Genomic DNA, 20814 nt, shown 5'->3' with positions numbered 1-20814 from the left:
GACACCCGCTCGTAAAGTGCCGATCCTGGACCTGTCTCGTACCGCCCCCGTCGCCGCGACCGCATTCCGTGTACGTTCCGTTGGGTGGGATGTTTGATGAACCGAATGCCATCAGCACCATGTCTGTGAATCTGTTCATCTTTCCCTGTTAACGTGGTTTTAATTATTCCACCTGGGCAGAACCTGTCATTAAATATTAACTTACATTGGCTTTCGCTGTGATATTTGAAAGGACGATATCTAATTTGTTTATCTAGTGATACTGCATGAGGTAGGCCCAATCACCCCCGACAAACGGTACTAACCCTAACCCAAACACGGAACAATTTACAACCTGGAGCTGTAATAGCGTCGCGCTAATCGCTACGCTACCGCGGTGCTGGGCAGTGTACGTCCTTTATCGAATGCCCAGGACCCTCTTTCCTGTCGCTGTAAACATCCAAGTGACATAACTCACCAAGTCCTAGTTGTAAACCTCCCGCAAACCTTCCCCTTAAATCAACTCATTCGTTAACAATTTTTCTTCTGGTAACTCCTTTAGGACAGGTGATGTTAATCGATTCAGAAACTTCCTGTGTACATGCTCCGACTGCAATCACTCTCCCAGCCGTAAGACGATAAGACACAGGAGCAGGATTAGGCCATTCGATCCATTGTGTCAGCTTGGCCATTTAATCATATCTGTTTCCTTTTCCCTTTCACACCTATTTCTTCGTCTTCTCCGAATACCCTTTGACACCATGACTAATCAAGTACCTATCAGCCTCGGCTTCAATATACCCGATAACTTGGCCTCCATGGCCGTTTTTGGTAATGAATTTCACAGATTCTCTGGAATTCCTCCTTGTCTCTGTTCTGAAAGCAACACTCACAACACGCTGGAGGAACTCAGAAGAGGGAAGGGGCAGAGGCCCTATAAAGAAGGTAGGGGGAGGGTGGGAAGGAGAAGGCTGGTAGGTTCCAGGTGAAAAACCAGTAAGGGGAAAGATAAAGGGGTGGGGGAGGGGAAGCAGGGAGGGGATAAGCAGGAAAGGTGAAGAAAGTATAGTGGAAAGGGTAGTAAAAGCACGCCGAACCATGAGGGAGATAGTAGGCAGCTGGGGGAGGGGACAGAGTGAAACTGGGATAGGAAAAGGGAGGGGGAGGGAATTACCGAAAGTTGGAGAATTCTATGTTCATACCAAGGGGCTGGAGACTACCTAGACGGTATATGAGGTGTTACTCCTCCAACCTGAGTTTCTCCTCATCATGGCAGTAAAGGAGGCCATGAATGGACATATCTGAATGGGAATGGGAAGCAGAGTTGAAGTGGGTGGCAACCGGAATATCCTGTCTGTTGTGGCGGACGGAGCGGAGATGCTCAACGAAGTGGTCCCCAAATCTGTGTCGGGTTTCACCGATGTAGAGGAGGCCGCACCGGGAGCACCGGGTGCATTAAATGACTCCAACAGACTGACAAGTGAAGTGTTGCCTCACCTGGAAGGACTGTTTGGGGCCCTGAATGGTGGCAAGGGAGGAGGTGTAGGGACAGGTGCAGCACTTACGCTTACAGGGATAAGTCCCAGGTCGGAGATCCGTGGGGCGGAATGGGTGGACCAGGGAGTCGTGGAGGGAACGATCCTTGGGGAAAGTGGAGAGGGAAAGATGTGTTTTGTGGTGGGGTCCTGTTGAAGGTGGTGGAAGTTGCGGAGGAGAATGTGTTGGATCCGGAGGCTGGTGGGGTGGTAGGTGAGGACAAGGGGAATTCTGTCCCTGTTGTGGTGGCGGGAGGATGGGGTGAGGTCCGAAGTAAGGGAAATGGAGCAGATGCTGGTGAGGGCATCATTGATGATGACAGAAGGGAAACCACGATCCTTAAAGAAAGAGGACATTTAAGATGTCCTGGCACGGAAAGCTTCATTCTGGGAGCAGATGCGGCGGAGACAGAGGAACTGGGAATAAAGAACGGCATTTTTGCATGTGGCAGGGTGGGAAGAGGTACTGTATAGTCGAGGAAATTATGAGAGTCAGTGGCCTTGTAGAAGATGTCAGAGGGCAGTCTGTCTCCAGAGATGGAGACCGAAAGATCGACAAAGGGGACAGAATTGTCCGAGATTGACCAAGTGAATTTGAGGGCTGGGTGGAAGTTTAAAGTAAAGTCGATGAAATTGACGAGCTCAGCATGGGTGCAGGAAGCAGCACCAATGTAGTCGTCAATGTAGCGAAGAAAAAGTTGAGGAGCAGTACCAGTATAGGTTTGGAGCACAGACTGCTCCACATAACCAACAAAGAGGCAGGCATAGCTGGAACCTATGCGAGTGCCCACAGCTACACCTTTGGTCTGAGGAAAGTAGGAGGATCCATAAGAGAAGTTATTAAGTGTGAGTACCAGTTCCGCCAACTGGAGGAGGGTGGTGGTGGTGGTGGGGAATTGGGGAGGTCTATTGTGCAGAAAATAGCGGCGGGCTTTGAGGCCTTCTTGATGGGAATGGAAGTGTATAGGGATTGGACATCCATAGTGAAAATGAAGCGGCCGGGACTGGTGAAGTGGAAGTTATTGAAGAGGTGGAGGGCATGGGCTGTATCCCGGATGTAGGTGGGGAGGGACAGGACTATGGATGACAAAATGTAGTCCAGGTAGGCAGATAAAAGTTCGGTGGGGCAGTAGCAGGCGGAAACTATGGGTCTACCGAGGCAGTCAGTCTTGTAGATTTTGGGAGGAGGTAAAACCGAGCGGTGCGGGGTGTGGGAATTATGAGTTTAGTGGCTGAGGATGGAAGGTCTCTGGAGTTGATAAGGGCGGTGATAGTATGGGAGACAATGGTTTGATGTTTTTTGATGGGGTCCTGTTCCAGGGGTAAGTAAGAGGAGGTGTCAGAGAGCTGCCGTTTGGTCTCAGTGAGGTAGAGGTTCTTCCGCCAGACTACTACGGCACCACCTTTGTCTGCGGGTTTGATGGTAAGGTTGTGATTACTGCGGAGAGAGTGGAGGGTAGTGCATTCAGAGGGAGGGTGGTTGGAACAGGAGAGAGGAGTGGTGAAGTTGAGAAGTTTGATGTCTCTGTTCTGAAATGATGTTCTATAATGTGTCTGTTCCCTTTGGCCCCGGACTCCCCGACTACAGAGCAATCCTCTCATCGTCCAGGCCTTTAAATAGTCAGTAAGGTTCAAAGAGATACCCTTAGTCTTCTGGGCTGCAGCTAGAACAGGCCTGGTACCGTCAAACGTCCTTATGTGGTAACCCTTTCATTCCTGGAACCATTCTCTTAAACCTCCTCTGGACCCTCTCTAATACCAGGACATTGTTTCTCGGATATGGAGCCCAAAATTACTCACAATACTCCATATGCAGTCTACCAATCTCTTATAAAGACTCAACATTATAACTTTTTATTGATTAGATTTCTGAATGCACAATTAATCCACATGTACTACCTCACTATTCTTTTCTTGCTTTGCTCTCTTTTTCTCTACTTATTTAATTTAATATATATCTTACTGTAATTTATATTTTATTATATATTGCACTGTACTGCAGCTGCAAAATAACTTTCCATGACCAATGTCAGTGATATTAAATCTGATTCCCATTCTATTCTGAATATATTCTAGACCCCTCGAAATGATTGCTGTCATTGCATTTGTCTTCTCCACGACTGACTCAAACAGCAAGTTAGCCTTTTCGGAATCCTGCACCAGCACTCTCAAGTCTTCTTGCACATTCGGTTTCTGCTTTCAGAGAATATTCTGTGCCTTCATTCCTTCTACCAAATTGCATGGCCATACACTTCCCTACACTGTGTTCCATCTACCATATTTTTGTCCATTCTCCTAATCTGTCCTAGGCATTTTGCAGACTTCCTGCCCTCTGTTTTGCTTCTATGCTATCTTTGAACTCCCTTAACTCTGATTTTATTTACACTGATGCCATCTGTCCATATGAGCATTTGAAGAATTTTATGTTTTTTATTTCATAGAATCATTGAGTAACAGAGCCCGGATAGAGGCCCGTCTGCCCCAGTCGTCCATGCTAACCACAGCATCCTCCCTGCTAGTTCCAGCAGCTGCATTAGTCTCATAGTCCTTAAAGCTCTTTTTTTCCATTTACCTATGCAAATACATCTTAAATATTACAAATGCACCATCTCAACCACTTCGTCAGGCAGCTCACTATCCTTTGCATACGGAAATTATCTTTTGGTTCTCTTTTAAATCTCTTCTCTATTATCTTGTATCAGTGTCCTTGAGTTTTTGTCTCTCCAGTCCTGGGGAAAAGGTTATGACCGGTCTATACCCCTCATGATTTCATAAACTTCTACAGGTTTAAGTTCTTCTAACTTCTTTCTTTATTGTTATACAGAGAGGCCAGTGGGATTAGAAGCTAGAGCAGTGTTGTGCTTCTCTTGCATGCTGTGGAAGTTAGGGAGATGTCTATACCTGTGATAAGTGCATCCACATTTACAAACCGTATTAGGAATTGGAGCTGGTGCTAGATGACATTCCGATCATTCAGAAAATTGAGGTGTTCATAGGAGTTACGGAGACATACTGTTACTGGAAACAGGTAGCTGGGTGATCATGAACATAGGGAAGGTGTATTGGCAGACAGTGCAGAATGCCCCTGTGGGCATTCCCCCACAATAAGTCTATCATTTTATATAGTGTTAGGGGGATGACCTACCACAGTGGTCAGTGGTCTCGGCACTCAGTATGTCTCTTTGGTTTAGAAAGGAAGGTGGGTGGGGGAGGAAGAAGAGGCTAGTAGTAGTGATGGAGGTTATTGGTTAGCATTGGTTAGTGAAACAGATAGAACGACCTGAGACAAGAAAAGATTCTTGGATGTTACATTGCCTCCCAGGTATAGAGGATCAGAGATATCTTGAATTGAGTCCATAGCCATCTTAAGGGGGGGGGGGTGAGAAGCGATAAGTCATGGTACATATGATACCAATGATATAAGCAGGAAAAGTGACAAGGACTTGCAAGATGATTTCAGGGAATAAGGTACAAAATTAAAAGACAGGACCTCCAAGATAGCGGTTGCACGAAGCTGTCCATTGCAGTGAGGTAAAAAATAAGGAAGACAGTGCAGTTTAACATGTGACTTATAAGTTGACAGTTTTGTTCGGTATAATTCCTCAATATATTCACGGTATTTCTATATCAGACGAACGTGTAATTGCATTTGTCACGTTATTGGCCTGAAGGACTATTTTCTTGAAATGGAAAGATGCCTCTGCTCCCACTTTGAACAATGGTTCTCTCAGGTGATGTTATGTCTTAGTTTGGAGAAAATTAGAAGTCGAACTTTTGTCCTCGATTTGACTTTGAGAAAAGGTGGTGTTCTTTAGCCCGCTGTGACCATTTGATCTGAGTTAATTAAGGTGGTCCCCATCTGATTCCTGTGTAATTGGTTTTGGTTGGCAGATGGATGTTTTTCTTTTATGGAAGCTTGTATGGCGTATAACTTCGGGGTTGTGCTCCCAATGTTTTTTTTTGTTCATTTTTAAGTTGGGAGGGGTTCTTTTTTCCTTCTTTCTTTTTTCCAGAAAAATAATAGTTTTAACATTTTCTCTTTTGTTATTATTATTGGTATACTGTTTAGCTTGGTTAATCAGTTATTTGATAGGTTAACTCGTACTGTATATATTAATATGTTGATTTGACTACTTCAATGTATTTTTGTTGATTTTCAATAATAATTAATAAAAAGAATTAAAAAGAAAGAAACATGTGACTAAACAGATGGTGCATGGGAGAGGGCTTCAGAGTTTTTGGATCACTGAACTCCATTCCAGGGCAGATGGGATCTCTGCAAATCTGACAGTTTTTACCCAAACTAGAGAGCAACCAATATCCTTATAGGAAGGTTTGCTAATCCTGCTCGGAAGTGTTGAAAGGACTGTTTAAGATAGATGGTATCCAGAGTGGCAGGACAACAATCAAGTGGTTGTGGAAAGAAGAGATGTCATGACTACAAGGAAATATTTTGTGGATGTTGCATTGGATTTCCGGCATCTGCGGCATTTATCGTTTTTAAGCAGAGATGGAAACTGCAAGATTGAGCAGGGTGGATAAAGGTTCTGAGTTGCATCTATTGCAAGACAGGGACGGTTGTAGGTAAGGCTGATGCACATGGAGCATGGATCCATGTGTGGACTTACAATGTTGAAATCATTATTGAGACATGGTTACATGACGGGGAAGTCTAACAGCCCAATGTTCTGGCATTCTGCTGATTTAGACATGTCAGAGAAAGAGGTATTAAAGCGGGAGGGAGTGCTCAAATTACTCATCAGAGATAATGTCATAGCAATTCTCAGATGACATACAGAAGGCTCATCTGCCAAGGCAATTTTCATGAATCTGTGGAAAATAAAATGGATGATCATGTTAATGGGACTTTATAGAGTTTCTAATAGTCAGCAGGATTTGGACAAACAAATTCATAGGGAGATAGCGGACAGTTGCAAGAAATATAAGGTAGATACACTAACACATACAAGATGCAAGAGTAACTCAGCAGGGAAGGCAGCAACTGCAGAAGAAATAAACAGTCAATGGATTCATGAAGGGTCCTGATGAAGGGTCTTGGTCTGAAGCATTGACGCTTTATTCCATTTCATAGGAAAACCTGACCTCATGAATTCCCCCAGGATTTTTTATGTGTTACTCTGGATTTCCAGCATCTGTAGAATCTCTAGTGTTTAGGTTGGGACAGCGGGTGATTTTAACTTTCTTCCTATTTATTAGGAAAGAAAAGAGTGGTGATGACTGGAGAGTCAGTGACAGCCCGGAGAGACGACAACCAGGGCAGAACGGGCTGGCAACGCAATCTGTGTCCTCTGAAAGGAGAACCCCCACAAAAGCTACAAAGAATCTAAGGAGAAGATACCCCCAGGGGTGCCCGAGAGGGCGGGGGGATGAGCACCCCAGTCCGATGGACACAATGACATCAGACCCAGGCAATGAACAAACGACGATGAGGAAGCAGTGTGTATGTGGCAAAATCTGCAAGAACGATCATGGCTTGAAGATCCACCAAGCGAGGATGAAGTGTTTGGTGGGAGCAGGAGCAGCACAATGCGTAGGTGTCCAACCTGGTGAGACGACGGAGGGGCCAGGCCCGGAGTCACCCCATAGTGCCTGGAACCTCCAAGTGTTGCAAACTAATCAATCTAACATGAAGTCTAACAGGAGATGGATCAAATGGCCTGCAGCTAACATGACTTCACTGTGGAAGCTGTTTGATGAAGATGCTAACCAAATTCTGGAGGCAACGGCGAAGGGAGGGGTTGATAGGAAGCTGCAAGCCATGACAACAATTATTGTCAGTATCGCAGCTGTGCGGTTCGGAGAAGAGGACAAGGAAGGCTCCAAAACATCTTACTCGAAGAACCAAAGAACTGGATGGAGAGCGAGGTGTCTCCCAGTGGAGGTTGGTTGTAGGGGATTCCTAGCGCGTTCTTTAGTTAGAGCCTTCAGCATTTTGGGCATCGAGGGAGAGAGGAAGAGGAGAGCCATCCGCAGTACCACTGATGCGGCAGATAGGGCCTCAAGATGGCTGTGCCTCAAAAGAAGGGAGCCATGGAGTCATAAGTAGCTAGCTATCTGGACACAAGCTGGGGTCTGATCAGCCCCGGCTGGGTCACCTGGAGGAGACTGTATGATGTTGAAAGACCTGAAACATCCGATGATTCCAGGAACTTCACTGAAGATGTGTCCAGAAGCATCAATAGGTGTATGTACACAGGACTCCCATACTGTAATAGAACTGGATGAGATGGAGTTTGTCAAATGTGCTCAGGGAAGCTTCATTATCAATATGTAGAATTCCCAATTAACGAGAGCAAAATATTGGATCTCTTCTTCGGTAATGAGACGGGGCAGGTGACAGAAGTGAATATAGGGAAACACTTTGGATATAGTGATCATAATTCCATCGACTTCAAAATAATTATGGAGATTGGATAAAATTGTTTTTCAAGTTAAGATTCCAAACTGCAGGAAGAGCAATTTTGATGGCATCAGAAGCAATCTGCCAGGTGTGGCTTGGGATAGGCTGTTTTCTAACAAAGAGACACTGGCTGGTGGTTGGTCTTCAACGGCATTGTGTATTGAGAGTACACAATATGTATATTTCTATTAGGATAAAAAGGAAGGTTGTCAGGTTTAGGGAACCTTATTTATGATGGGATATTGAGGACCTGGTAAACAAAAAGGAAGCACATGTCAGGTATTGGCAGCTATTGTTAAATGGGGCACTTGCGGAATATAAGACATGCAAGAGAACACAAACGAAAGATCAGGAAGGCTGAAAAGCGATAAGTGGTTGCTCTAGCAGACAAGGTAAACCAGAATCCAAGGGTTCTATAGGTACTGGGAGGAAGAGGACAGCAAGGGACAAAATTGGTCCCCTTGAAGATCAAGTTGGTAATATATGCATGCAGCTAAAAGAGATGCGGAAAAATATTAAATGTTTTATTTTTGTGTTTGCATTTACTCAGGAGACAGACACAAATACCATAGAATCTGGCAAAACACTAGAGGTCATGGACCATGTTCTGATTACAGAAGAGGAAGTGCTTGCTGTCTTGAGAAGAATTAAGGGTGAATAAATCCCAAATGCCTGACGAGGTGTCCTCTCCAACCTTGTGAGAGGCTAGTGCAGAAATTACAGGGGCCCTGGCAGTAATATTTAAAACATCCCTACACATGGGTGAGGTACTGGAGGACTGGAGGTTTGCTAACATTTCAGAATGGTTCTAAGAATAAACAGGAAATTAGAGCCTGGTGAACCTGACATTAGTTGTGGGTAAATTATTGGAAGGTTTCCTCATGGATACGATGTACATGTACCAGTGTTTGGATAGACAGGGCCTGAAAAGAGATAAGCTATATGGCTTAATGCATGGTAAGTGATGTCTAACTAATTTATAGAGATTTTCTTAAGGAAGTTGCCAAGAAGCTTGTTGAAGGGAACACAATGGTCTTCAGAAAAGCCTTTGATAAATTAAGACATGGCAGAATCGGCAAGAGGATTAGGTCGCCTGGCATTCAGGATGAGGTAGTCAGTTAGATTCAATGTTGGCTTAGCGGAAGAAGCCAGAGAATGGTGGCTAGTGTTTGACTCTCTGCCTGGAGGCCTGTGACTAGTGCTGTGCTGCAGGAATCGGTGCTTGATCCATTGTTGTAGGTCACTTATATTAACGATGTAAATGACAATATGGTAAACTGGATCAGCAAATTTGCAGATGATACCAAGACTGAGGGTGTAGTGAACATTGTGCTGTATATATTCGCATCCAAATCATTTACAGAATAATTAATGACAGTGGTCCCAATACTGACTCCTGGGTAAACTGAAATTTAATGAGCACTGTACAAGATAAAAGAAAAATAATAAATGCGAAGCCAATAGGGCTACAAACTAAAATTCAAACTCAAAATCTAACGTTGAAACTGAGCTTCAGAAGGAGTAACTTAATAGTAAGTTAGTACCACTCCTTTAAGGTGTCAAACTAAATTGGAGTCTTCTATCTTGGAAAGTTGGCTAAGGTACACAGGGGAGTGTCGCCGTCGCTCTGCTTCAGTCAATACTTGACAAGACTGAGGTGAGTTTAATAAAGCTACAATGCAACCCTAATTGTCTGCAATGTGCATTCTCACGAGCGTGATTGCTGATGACCGCTTTCAGCTGCCCTCTCCACAGCTGAGTCCATGGTTTTAACAGATCACCACCCTCACCACCCCGCAACCCCACCCCGTCACGAGACACAGCTCCAGAGGCACTAGAGACCTGTACCCGCTGGAGGTCCTGGATGAGTGACTTGTCCACGATGTCACGAATTGGAACCCAAGAACGATTCTCTGTCCCCTATTTCTCCCAGTTCACTAGGTGCTGATGTGACATCTTGTTTTGGGCACAAATGAGATAGGCAGAGATAAAGACGTGGACATCTTGGGACAGAGACTGCCATGTAAATCATCTCTTTATGAATTCCAGGGTCTGTTGAATCCCTGGATGGCCAACCAGATGGGAAGAGTGACCCCAGGCCAACATTTAGGAACACACAGAGGCAGGGACAAACAACTTGTTAGGAACTTCTCCATCTGGACCTGGATCTGACTGTTCGGCAGTCCTCACCTGTTTCTATTCCCCAAATCACCGGAACAGCTATGCTTGTGTGAGGAAAGATGTGATCTAGATTGGCGTTGACCTCAGAGAGATCAAACTGACAGGAGAGAACACCAGCCTTAGTATCATCTGCCTATATTTCCTCACTGTCTCGCTAAACGCTGTATTGGACAGCCCCATCACTCCTTTCCGATTCCCCTGCTAACTTAGTCTAAACCTTCTGTAATAGCTCTAGCAAACCTACTCGCAATGATATTGATCCCCGTTGGGTTGAGGTTGAACCAATCTTTTTTGTACAAGACATATCTTCCCTAGATGAGATCACAATGATCCAACAATCTGAAACCCTGCCCGCTACACCAGATCCTCAGCCACTCATTCATCCTGCTTCTGACTTAACTAGCATGCGGAACTGTGAGTAATCCAGAGGTTACACATGCTCTGTGGCCTCTTCCAGCACTCCTTATACTTACTGTGCAAAATCTCTTCCCTGTTTTTACCCATGTCATTGGTGTCAATGTACCCCTCGGCCTTTGTCTGGTTACCCTAACTCTTCTGCAGCTGCTCTGAGACCTGCTTAATCCATGCACCTGGGGGGCAGCACACCATTCTGCGTCTTTGTCGCGGCCACCAAATCTCTTGTCCAATCCCTAATTACTGAGTCTCCTATCACTATCACTCTACCTGATTTTACCCTCCCCTGCTGAGCCACAGAGCCGGCCATACTGCCACTGGCCTGGCTGCTGCTGCCGTGCACTGACAGGTCATTCTTCCCCCATCCCCCACTGTAGTATCCAAAGGAATATTTGTTGCTGAAGGGAATGAATATGAGAAAATATGATGTCATCCTATCCCGTTTAATAGTAGCTTTCTTTCAAATGATGGCAGTTTGCAAGGTGTGTATGTTCAGAGGGCCCAGGGTGCCTTTGCACATTATTCCCTGAAAGCCAATATCCGTATGAGGGATAGGTCAAGCTATGAGGGAGGCAAATCAAGGAACTGGATATAATCTCCAGAGATAAGGACAACAACGTGGTGGTCGAGGGAGGCATATGAGTGGTTATTGCTATATGGAAACCCTACGAGTGGTCTGAGCCATTTTCAAGGATACATCTATGGTTCTGAATAAATACACCTCCACCATATAGGTTCAATGGGCACCTACATCATGGACTTGAGAAAAACAGTTGGAGACGAGTGTCTCCCCACAAACTCATTCAGAGTCTTCTCCCACCAGATGCCTCGCATGAACCATGAAATCAGCAATTTGCTGAGGGTCAGATCAGAGGCATTCAAGTCTGGTGACCGATAAAGTTACAGGAGGTCCTGGTACATTCTCTGGAAAACCTCCTTATGGGCAAAGCCTCCCTATTTCCCAGACAAAACCCGAATCAACAAAGCAGAGTCTGTGGCGACCCACTTTCTACACAAGCGAAGCGGCTCACAAAATAGCCCACATGCAGGGTGAGGCTTTTGTAATGCACCTCTGACGTCATTTTCCGCCCGGAGAGGGCTGGATGGGAACTGCTTAAAAGCCAGTGCCGCGAAATTTGCATAAACAAGTCTCGAGTGCAATTTACAGACTGCGTGTCGTTATTTTTAGCTCTGTGTGTAGCACATCGCTTCATTGGTGACCCCGACGGTCCAAACGGGATTTGGACCAAAGATGATTGACTCTTCATCTGTTCACACAGTTTCGCTAAAACTGCCAACTTTCTGGACGCTGCAACCAAGCGTGTGGTTTGAGCAAAAGAAGTCCAGTTAGAGATTCGACAGATATCTTCGGATTCCACACGTTACTATTACGTGGTGAGCTCCCTTGACCAGGAGACCGCCGCACGGGTTGGGGATTTCATACAGTCACCTCCCGAAGAAGGCAAATATGCAGCATTCAAAGCGCTGATCTTATTGACCTTTGGCCTCTCACGGCGTCAACGAGGTGCCCACTTGCTGCACCTGGACGGTTTAGGAGACTGGCCGCCGTCAGCATTACTGAACGAGATGCTGGCTCTGGCTAAAGGACACAAGCCCTGCCTCATGTTTGAGCAGGCGTTCCTGGAACAACTGCCCGAGGACATACATCTGCTGCTGGCCGACGCAGATTTCAGTGACCCCCGGAAGGTGGCGGCCCGGGCAGACGTGCTAGGAAAGCAAGAGGGAGAGCGGGGAGTCCGTCGGACAGATCACCAAGCCACGGGCCCAATAGCAGGCCAGACCAGGCCCGGCAACGGAGCGCATACAACCCAGAGGCAGGAGTGAGGAGGCCAATGAACAGTGGTGTTTCTACCACCAGCGGTGGGGCACAGAAGCCCGCCGTTGTCGCCCGCCCTGCAAGTTCCCGGGAAACGCCAGGGCCAACCGCCGCCACTGGCTACGGCGATCTGACCACCAGGACAGCCTCCTGTATGTCTAGGACAAACAGTCGGGACGCCGCTTTTTGGTCGACACCGGAGCGGAGATCAGCGTCTTACCCCCGATGGGGTTTGACACCCACAACAGGGCGACATGACCCACCCTGAGGGCCGCAAACGGCAGCACGATTCGGACCTACGGCACCCGCACAGTGTAGCTACAGTTCGGCGCAGCCGGTTCACGTGGGACTTCACACTGGCCGCTGTGGCTCAACCACTCCTGGGGGCGGACTTCGTGCGAGCCCACAGCCTGCTGGTCGACTTGCAAGGGAAAAGACTGGTCCATGCCAAGACTTTCCAGACGTTCTCCCTGGGTAAAGCCCAGTTGCCGGCCCCACACCTGGACTCCATTACGCTGTCTGACAATGAATTCACCAGAATCCTGGCGGACTTTCCATCGGTTCTGGCACCGCAGTTCACGGCAGCCATGCCCAGACACGGAGTACAGCACCACATTCCGACCCAGGGACCACCCCTCCATGCCTGCGCACGAAGGCTCCCCCCGGACAAACTCCGCCTGGCGAAGGAGGAGTTCAAGAGGAAGGAGGAATTGGGGATCGTACGGCGGTCCGACAGCCCATGGGCCTCCCCCTTCCACATGGTGCCCAAAGCAGCCGGGGACTGGAGACCGTGCGGCGACTACCGCAGACTGAACGAGGCTAGAACTCCAGACCGCCACTCCACGCCGCACATACAGGACTTTGCAGCAAACCTGCATGGGGCAAGCATCTTTTCCAAAGTAGACCTCATCCAGGGGTACCATCAAATCCCGGTACACCTTGAAGACATCAGCAAAACAACACTCATCACCCAACACCCATCACTCATCGGCCTGTTCAAATTCCTCCAAATGCCGTTCGGCCTGAAGAATGCGCACAGACGTTCCAGCGACTAATGGATGCGGTGGGACACGACCTGGACTTTGCGTTCATCTATTTGGACGACATCCTCATAGCCAGCAGTAGTCGTCAGGAGCATCTGTCCCACCTCCGCCAGCTCTACTCCCGCCTGAGTGCTTTCGGCCTCACGATCAACCCGGCCAAATGTCAGTTCGGACTCGACACCATCGACCTCCTGGGCCACAGGATTACCAAATACAGGGCAACACCTCAGCCCGCTAAGGTCGACGCGATCCGCCACTTCGCCCGGCCCAACAAAGTCAAAGGCCTGCAGGAGTTCATTGGTATGGTGACCTTCTACCACCGCTTCCTCCCCTCAGCAGCCCGTATCATGAGCCCTTTGTTCACCCTGATGTCGGGTAAAGGCAAGGAAATTACTTGGGACGAAGAGGCCGCGGCTGCTTTCGTCAAAGCCAAGGAAGCCTTGGCAGACGCCGCGATGCTGGTGCACCCCAGAACGGACGTTCCAACCGCCCTCACAGTGGACGCATCCAACACAGCAGTCTGTGGGGTGATAGAGCAACTCATCGAGGGGAGCTGGCAACCCCTAGCGTTCTTCAGCAGGCACCTACGGCCACCCGAACTCAAGTACAGTGCCTTTGACCGGGAGCTGTTGGCACTATATCTGGCAACCCGGCATTTCAGGGACTTCTTAGAAGGCAGGCCGCTCACCGCGTTCATGGACCACAAACCGTTGACCTTCGCGTTCACGAAAGTGTCCGACCCCTGGTCGGCCCGCCAGCAGCGACATCTGTCCTACATCTCCGAGTACACGATGGACATCCAGCATGTCTCGGGAAAAGACAACTTCGTGGCAGACGCACTCTCCAGATCAGCTATCCAGGCTCTGTCCAAGGGGGTGGACTATGCAGCATGGCGGAGGCGCAGCAGGCAGACGACGAGATGCCCAGCTACAGGACCGCAGTCTCGGGTTTGCAGTTGCAAGACTTCCTCGTAGGCCCAGGCGAGAGGACCCTCCTGTGTGACGTGGCTACTGGCCAACGTCGCCCCATCGTCCCGGCAGCCTGGCGGCGGCGAGTTTTCCCCTCCATACACGGCTTGGCGCACCCATCTATCAGGACAACCGTCCGGATGGTCTCCACCAGGTTCATGTGGCACGGACTTCGCAAACAGGTCAGCGAATGGGCCAAAACGTGCACGCAGTGCCAAACAGCCAAGGTGCAGCGTCCCACCAAAGCCCCGCCGCAGCAGTTCGAACCCACCCCCCGGAGATTCGACCACATTCATGTGCATATCGAGGGGCCTCTGCCAGTGTCGCGAGGAGCGCGGTACCTCCTAACTATGGTAGACCGGTTCACGAAATGGCCAGAGGCAGTCCCGCTCAACGACACCACCGCCGATTCCCGCGCCCGAGCGCTGATTGCAACTTGGGTAGCCCGCTTCGGGGTACCGGCCCACATTACCTCCGACAGGGGCGCCCAGTTCACCTTCGCCTGTGGCCAGCCTGTTGGGAACACAATTACACCACACAACTGCCTGTCACCCACAGTCGAAGGGACTAGTGGAACGCTTCCACCGTCACTTAAATTCGTCTCTCATGGCCCGCCTGAAAGGGCCTAACTGGGTGGACGAGCTTCCCTGGGTCCTGCTTGGAATCCGCACAGCACCCAAAGAGGATCTGCGCACCTCGTCGGCCGAGCTGGTGTGCGGCACTCACCTGGTCGTCCCAGGAGTGTTCATACCAGCCTCAAGGGGGCAAGAGGAAGAACCCGCAGCACTCCTGGACAGACTACGCGAAAGTCTCGACAACCTTGTCCCCGCACCGACTTCACAGCACGGACAGATCCCGACCTGCGTACACAAAGACCTGCAGAACAGTAAGTTTGTATTCGTACGAAGGGGCGCACACCGGGCACCGCTACAGCGGCCGTACGAGGGACCGTTCAAGGTGATCAGTAACAACGGGTCCACGTACGTTGTGGACATTGGGGGGAAAGAGGAGGTTTTCACGGTGGGCCGACTCAAACTGGCCCCGGTGGACTTGGCGCAGCCGGTCGAGGTTCAGGCAACGCGACGCAGAGGCAGACCGCCCAAACGGAGACTGATCCAGACTGTGGACATTGGGGGTGTATCGCCGGTTCTGGGGGGGGGGGCGGGGGGGGGGTTATGTGGTGACCCACTTCCTACACAACCGAACCGGCTCACAAAATAACCCGCGCGCTGGGAGAGACTTTTGTAATGCAACTCGACGTCATTTCTGCCCGGAGAGGGCTGGGAGGGAACTGCTTAAAAGCCAGTGCCGCAAAGTTTGAAAAAACGAGTATCGATGCGACTTACAGACTGCGTGTTGTTATTTCTAGCTCTGTGTGTAGCACATCGCTACAAGTCAATAGCTGTGGCAGGGCTTGAATGCTGTCACTTCTTATAAAGTAAAATCAAGTGACAAAGGTGACACCAGGGCTCACTTCCAGATGAACGCAATGCCTTCTGTGCTTGCATTGAGTTTTAAAACATGGAGGAACCAAAACAAACACTCACAGTGCCAGACTATCGAGTGATTTTAGTCTCTGAGGCTGATGTGCGGGCAGCCTTCTGGACGATGAACCCATGAAGATCATCCAGCCCAGACATGATAACTGGTCAAGTACTAAAGACCAGTGTTAATCAACTGGCTGGACTGTTCACTGATCTTTAACCTGTCTCGTTGGCTGATGTACCCATCTGCTTCAATCAGACTTCTCTGATTCTGGTGCCTAAGAGGAACAGGGTGACCGTCCTCAATGACTAAAGTCACGTATCACTTACATCCACAGTGAGGAAATGTTTTAAGAAGTGATGTTTTAAGGAAAGCAACATCCGTCATCAGAAACACCACCCACCCCACCCCTCCCCCAGATTGCAGATCATGCTCTCCTCTCACTGCTCCCATCAGGAAGTAAGTACAAGAGCCTCGGAACTACACCACCAGGTTCAGAAACAGGTATTACCCCTCCAAATTCAGGCTCTTGAACCAAATGGTATAACTTCAGTTGCCCCATCACTGCAATGTTCCCACAACATATGGGCTCACTTTCAAGGATATTCACCTCATTTCCTCAGTATTTATTGCTTAATTTTTTGTGTGTGATTGAATTAGAGAGGACGCAGAAAAGATTCACAAGTATGTTTCTGGGATTGGAGGATTTTAGCTATGGAGATCGAATATGTTGGGAATGTTTTCCACGGAATAAAGGACTGGCGACGGTGCAGAGATTTAAAGCAATTCTAAAGGCCACTGAGCTCTACAGCACAGAATCAGGCCCTTCAGCGTAACTCGTCCTTACCGAGCACGTTACCCACGTAAACCAGTCCCGTTTCCCTGCATTTGACCCGTATTTCTCCGACCTTTCTTATCCATGTAGACGTCCAAATGACTTTTAAATCTCTCGATGGTTTTGCCTCTAACTCTTCCACTGGCAGCTTGTTGCCTGTACCCACCGCCCTTTCCATCAAGAACCTACCACACAGGTCGCTTATAGATCTTGCCCCTCTCACTTTAAATCTATCGCCTCTAATTTAGGCTCTCGTACCCTGCGGAAATATTCTCTCAATTAACTGTTCTCGAGGGACGGGTGTAATGAATAGACTTTCGATGAGGCTGATCGGGTAACTTTCGTGGAATTGGATAGATTTCTTTATCCGAAGAAAGGTAATGGCATTTATGGCATAAACTGCGAATTCGCTGAGTCGGAAATGATTCGTGTGACCTCTACGCTGAGGAAGAGTTTTTGTCAGCGGCGCCGGTTGCAGTTTAACTCTGTGGGTCCCAATAGGCACAGTAATAGGTGCCGGAATCCTCTTTCTCGAGACGGGTCACAGACAGAATATACTGCTTTTCTGCAGCATTGCTCGCTTTAAATCTGTTATCAATTCCATCGTCGCGTACGCTGACCCTATTATTGTAATAGAGGATCCTGACCGGGCGTTGCCCATCTGGCTGCCGGCACCAGTGGATATAGTCCGTGTTCACTGTGCCCAGACTGCAGATCATGTCGGCACGTTTACCCACATTTCTGGTGATGGACATCGGAGACTGTATCAATTCAGCACCGAGACATCTGCCTGTGGAAACAGAAATCAAAGTCATAACGTGTTTCAAAGTCTGAAACAAACAGAGAGTAAACGGATGAAAATCAATCAACTAACGGAGGGAGAGTATCACAAAAGCCACGCAACCTAGCCGCATGGTGTTTGTCGAGTTGTGACTGTATTTGACACGGATTTAGACGTGGCCTGGCTAGTTATAAATAACAGCACGCTTCACGTCCCACTTTCTCTCAACGTGTCACAGACCACGCCTTCCAACCCCATTTGAAAACGACACTATTATTTCCTCTGCATAAAATGAGATTTTGTCAGAATCGCACAGCAATTCATTAGACGATTATGTTGGGGTTTGAACTTGCTCTCGCTTAACGTGAAGAAATCCCTCACCGTAGCAGGCCTTTCGGGGCCAACAAGCCCGGGCCATCCAATTCCATTAATGTGATCAATTAACCTACTAACCCGAAAACAGGAGAAAATTTCAGATGCTTAAGGACTTCTCACGCTGACTTCTCGCCTTCCTTTCCAGTCCTGAAATAGGGTTTTGACCTAAACATCGACTATTTACACTTTTCCATAAATGCTGCTTGGCCTGCTGAGTTCCTCCAGCATTTTGTGTATGTTGCTTCCGGCGCCTACTGATCCTTACGTCTTTTGAACGTGGGAGGAAACCTGAGCACCTGGTGGAAACCCACGCGGTCACAGGAAGAACGTACAAATTCCTCTCAGGACAACGACGGAATTTAACCTGGGTCGCTGGTACTATGATAGCGTTACACTAACCGATCTGGAGCGTTCCGTCCCAAAACTTTCCCCGAATTAGTCATCTCCTGCCAGTTGTCTTTTCAGTTATACGTCAACATATTTAAGATATTTATCCTCCCTTTATCGATGTTTTGTGACGATTCCGAAATTTCCCGCCGAACACCACAGTTGGAGCAAGTGGGTTAAGAGCGGCGGACGGGGGAGGTGGGTTGGGGTGTTGTTCGGCGCCTTCAGACGTCAGGAGTACATGGAGATAATTCTCACAGACACCCCCGGTTTCTCCATCTTGGCCTTCACTTTCTTTAATCTCTTGTCTCCGGATTCTGTGACAGAGCAAGGAGAGCGATATCCTCTCCACACGCGCTCTTAAAGTGCGGACCCTGGACCTGTCTCGCATCCGCCCCGTCGCCGCGACCGTATTCCATGTACGTTCCGTTGGGTGGGATGTTTGATGATCCGAATGCCATCTGCACCATGTCTGTGATTCTGTTCAACTTTCCCTATTAAGTTGGGTTTAACCATTCCAACTGGGCAGAACCTGCCAGTAAATATTACCTTACTTTGGCTTCGGCTGTGAAATTTGAAAGGACGGTATTTAATTCCTTTATGTAGCGATACAGCACGAAGTAGGCCCAATCACCCTTGACAAACGGTATTAACGCTAACCTAATCACGGAACAATTTAGAATCCGGAGCTGTAATACCTTCGCGCTAATCGCTACACTACTGCGGTGCCTGGGCAGTGTAAGTCCTTTATCGAATGCCCAGGACACGCTCTTACCTGTCGCTGTAAACGTCCAAGTGTCATAACTCACCAAGACCTAGTTGTAACCCTCCCGCAACACCCCCTCCCCCCGCTTCCTGCACTCTCTTTTGCTTTGATGCTATCTTAGACTTCCCTTAACTTTGTTTCTCTTTACACAGATGGCATCTGTCCATATGAATATTTTAAGCATTTTGTGTTTGTATTTCATAGAATCATAGGGTGAAATAGCCTGGATATAGGTCTTTCGGCCCAAATGGTCCATGCTGAACACAGCATCATCCCAGCTAGTTCCAGCTGCTGCAATAGTCTCATGGTCCTTCAAGCCCTTTCCTGCCATTTACCTATACAAATACATCTTAAATATTACAAATGCACCATCTCAGTCACTTTGTCAGGCAGCTCACTATTCTCTGTATAAAGAAATTACCTTTTAGGTCTCTTTTAAATCTCTTCTCCATTATCTTGTATCAGTGCCCTGTAGTTTTTGCCTCTCCAATCCTGGGGAACAGGCTATGACCCCTCTATAACCCTCATGATTTTATAAACTTCTACGACTTTAAGTTCTTCTAACTTCTTTCTTTATTGTTATACAGAGAGACCAGTGGGAATAGAAGCTAGAGCAGTGATGTGCTTCTCTTGCGTGACGTGGAAGTTAGGGAGATGTCTATACCTGTGATAAGTGCATCCAGATTTACAAACCCTATTCGGGAATTGGAGCTGGTGCTATTTGACGTTCAGATATTTGAGAAAATTGAGGAGTTCATAGGAGTTACAGAGAGATAATGTTGCTGGAAACAGGTAGTTGGGTGATCATGAAGATAGGGAAGGGGTATTGGCTGACAGTGCAGAATAACCCTGTGGCCATTACCCTCAAAAATTTCTATCATTTTTTATAGATTAATTGAGATGACCTACCACAGTGGTCAGTGGTCTCGGCACTCAGTATGTCTCTTTGGTTCAGAAAGGAAGGTGAGTGGGGGAGGAAGAAGAGGCCAGTAGTAGTGATGGAGGTCATTGGTTAGCACTGGTTAGTGAAACAGACAGGAGGACCTGAGACATGAACAAGACTCTTGCATGGTATATTGCCTCCCAGGTATAGAGGATCAGACATATCTTGAATTGATTCCATAGCCATCTTAAGGGAGAGGGTGTGAAGTAATAAGTCATGGTACATATTGATACAAATGACATAAGCAGGAAAAGTGACAAGGACTTGCAGAATGGGTTCAGGGAATAAGGTACGAAGTTGAAAGACAGGAACTCCAAGATGGAGATCGGCTGAATCTATCCATACTCGTGAGGTAAAAAATAAGGAAGACAGTGCAGTTGAGCATGTGACTAAGAAGGTAGTCCATGGGAAAGGGTTTCAGAGTTTTTCGATCACTGAACTCCACTCCAGGGCTGGTGGGATCTCTGCAAATAAAACAGTTTTCACCCAAACTTGAGAGGAACCAATATCCCTACTAGATTTTGTGGATGTTGCTTTGGATTTTCAGCATCTGCGGCATTTCTCGTTTTTAAGCAGAGATAGAAACTGCAAGATTGAGCAGCAGTGGATGACCAGGACGTCTTCTGTGTCTTGTCCTGCTCTACAAGTTCCATGACGCTGGCAGAGACCGCCTTCTTGACCGTTGGACCTTTGCTCTTGTCCGCTCAGTCCGCCGGAGTCTGTCTTCACATGCTGGGATAGACAACTCCCTTATCTCACTAAGGGTTTGAGACCCGTCGGATACCCTCACCTGGTTTTGCCGGCTTGTCGAAGCCCTTGCACGGGGTGTGGCCGCTGTCGCATGCAAACAGCTATGGGGAGCAG

The 20814-nt window shown here is 47.9% G+C and overlaps 1 gene segment (V, D, J or C); it reads right to left on the bottom strand.

Annotated features, from left to right (window-relative positions):
- Positions 1-17177: 17177 nt before the first annotated feature.
- Positions 17178-17626, bottom strand: LOC134345400 (Ig kappa chain V-VI region NQ5-61.1.2-like). The segment is given in 2 exon segments: positions 17178-17488; positions 17573-17626. Coding segments are annotated over 2 exon segments (351 nt in total).
- Between the last annotated feature and the right edge of the window lie 3188 nt (positions 17627-20814).

This window comes from Mobula hypostoma, chromosome 1, assembly GCF_963921235.1.
Source record: "Mobula hypostoma chromosome 1, sMobHyp1.1, whole genome shotgun sequence".
NCBI lineage: Eukaryota > Metazoa > Chordata > Chondrichthyes > Myliobatiformes > Myliobatidae > Mobula > Mobula hypostoma.
Note: the sequence above shows the minus strand (reverse complement) of the source record. Positions and strands in the feature narration are given on the sequence as shown.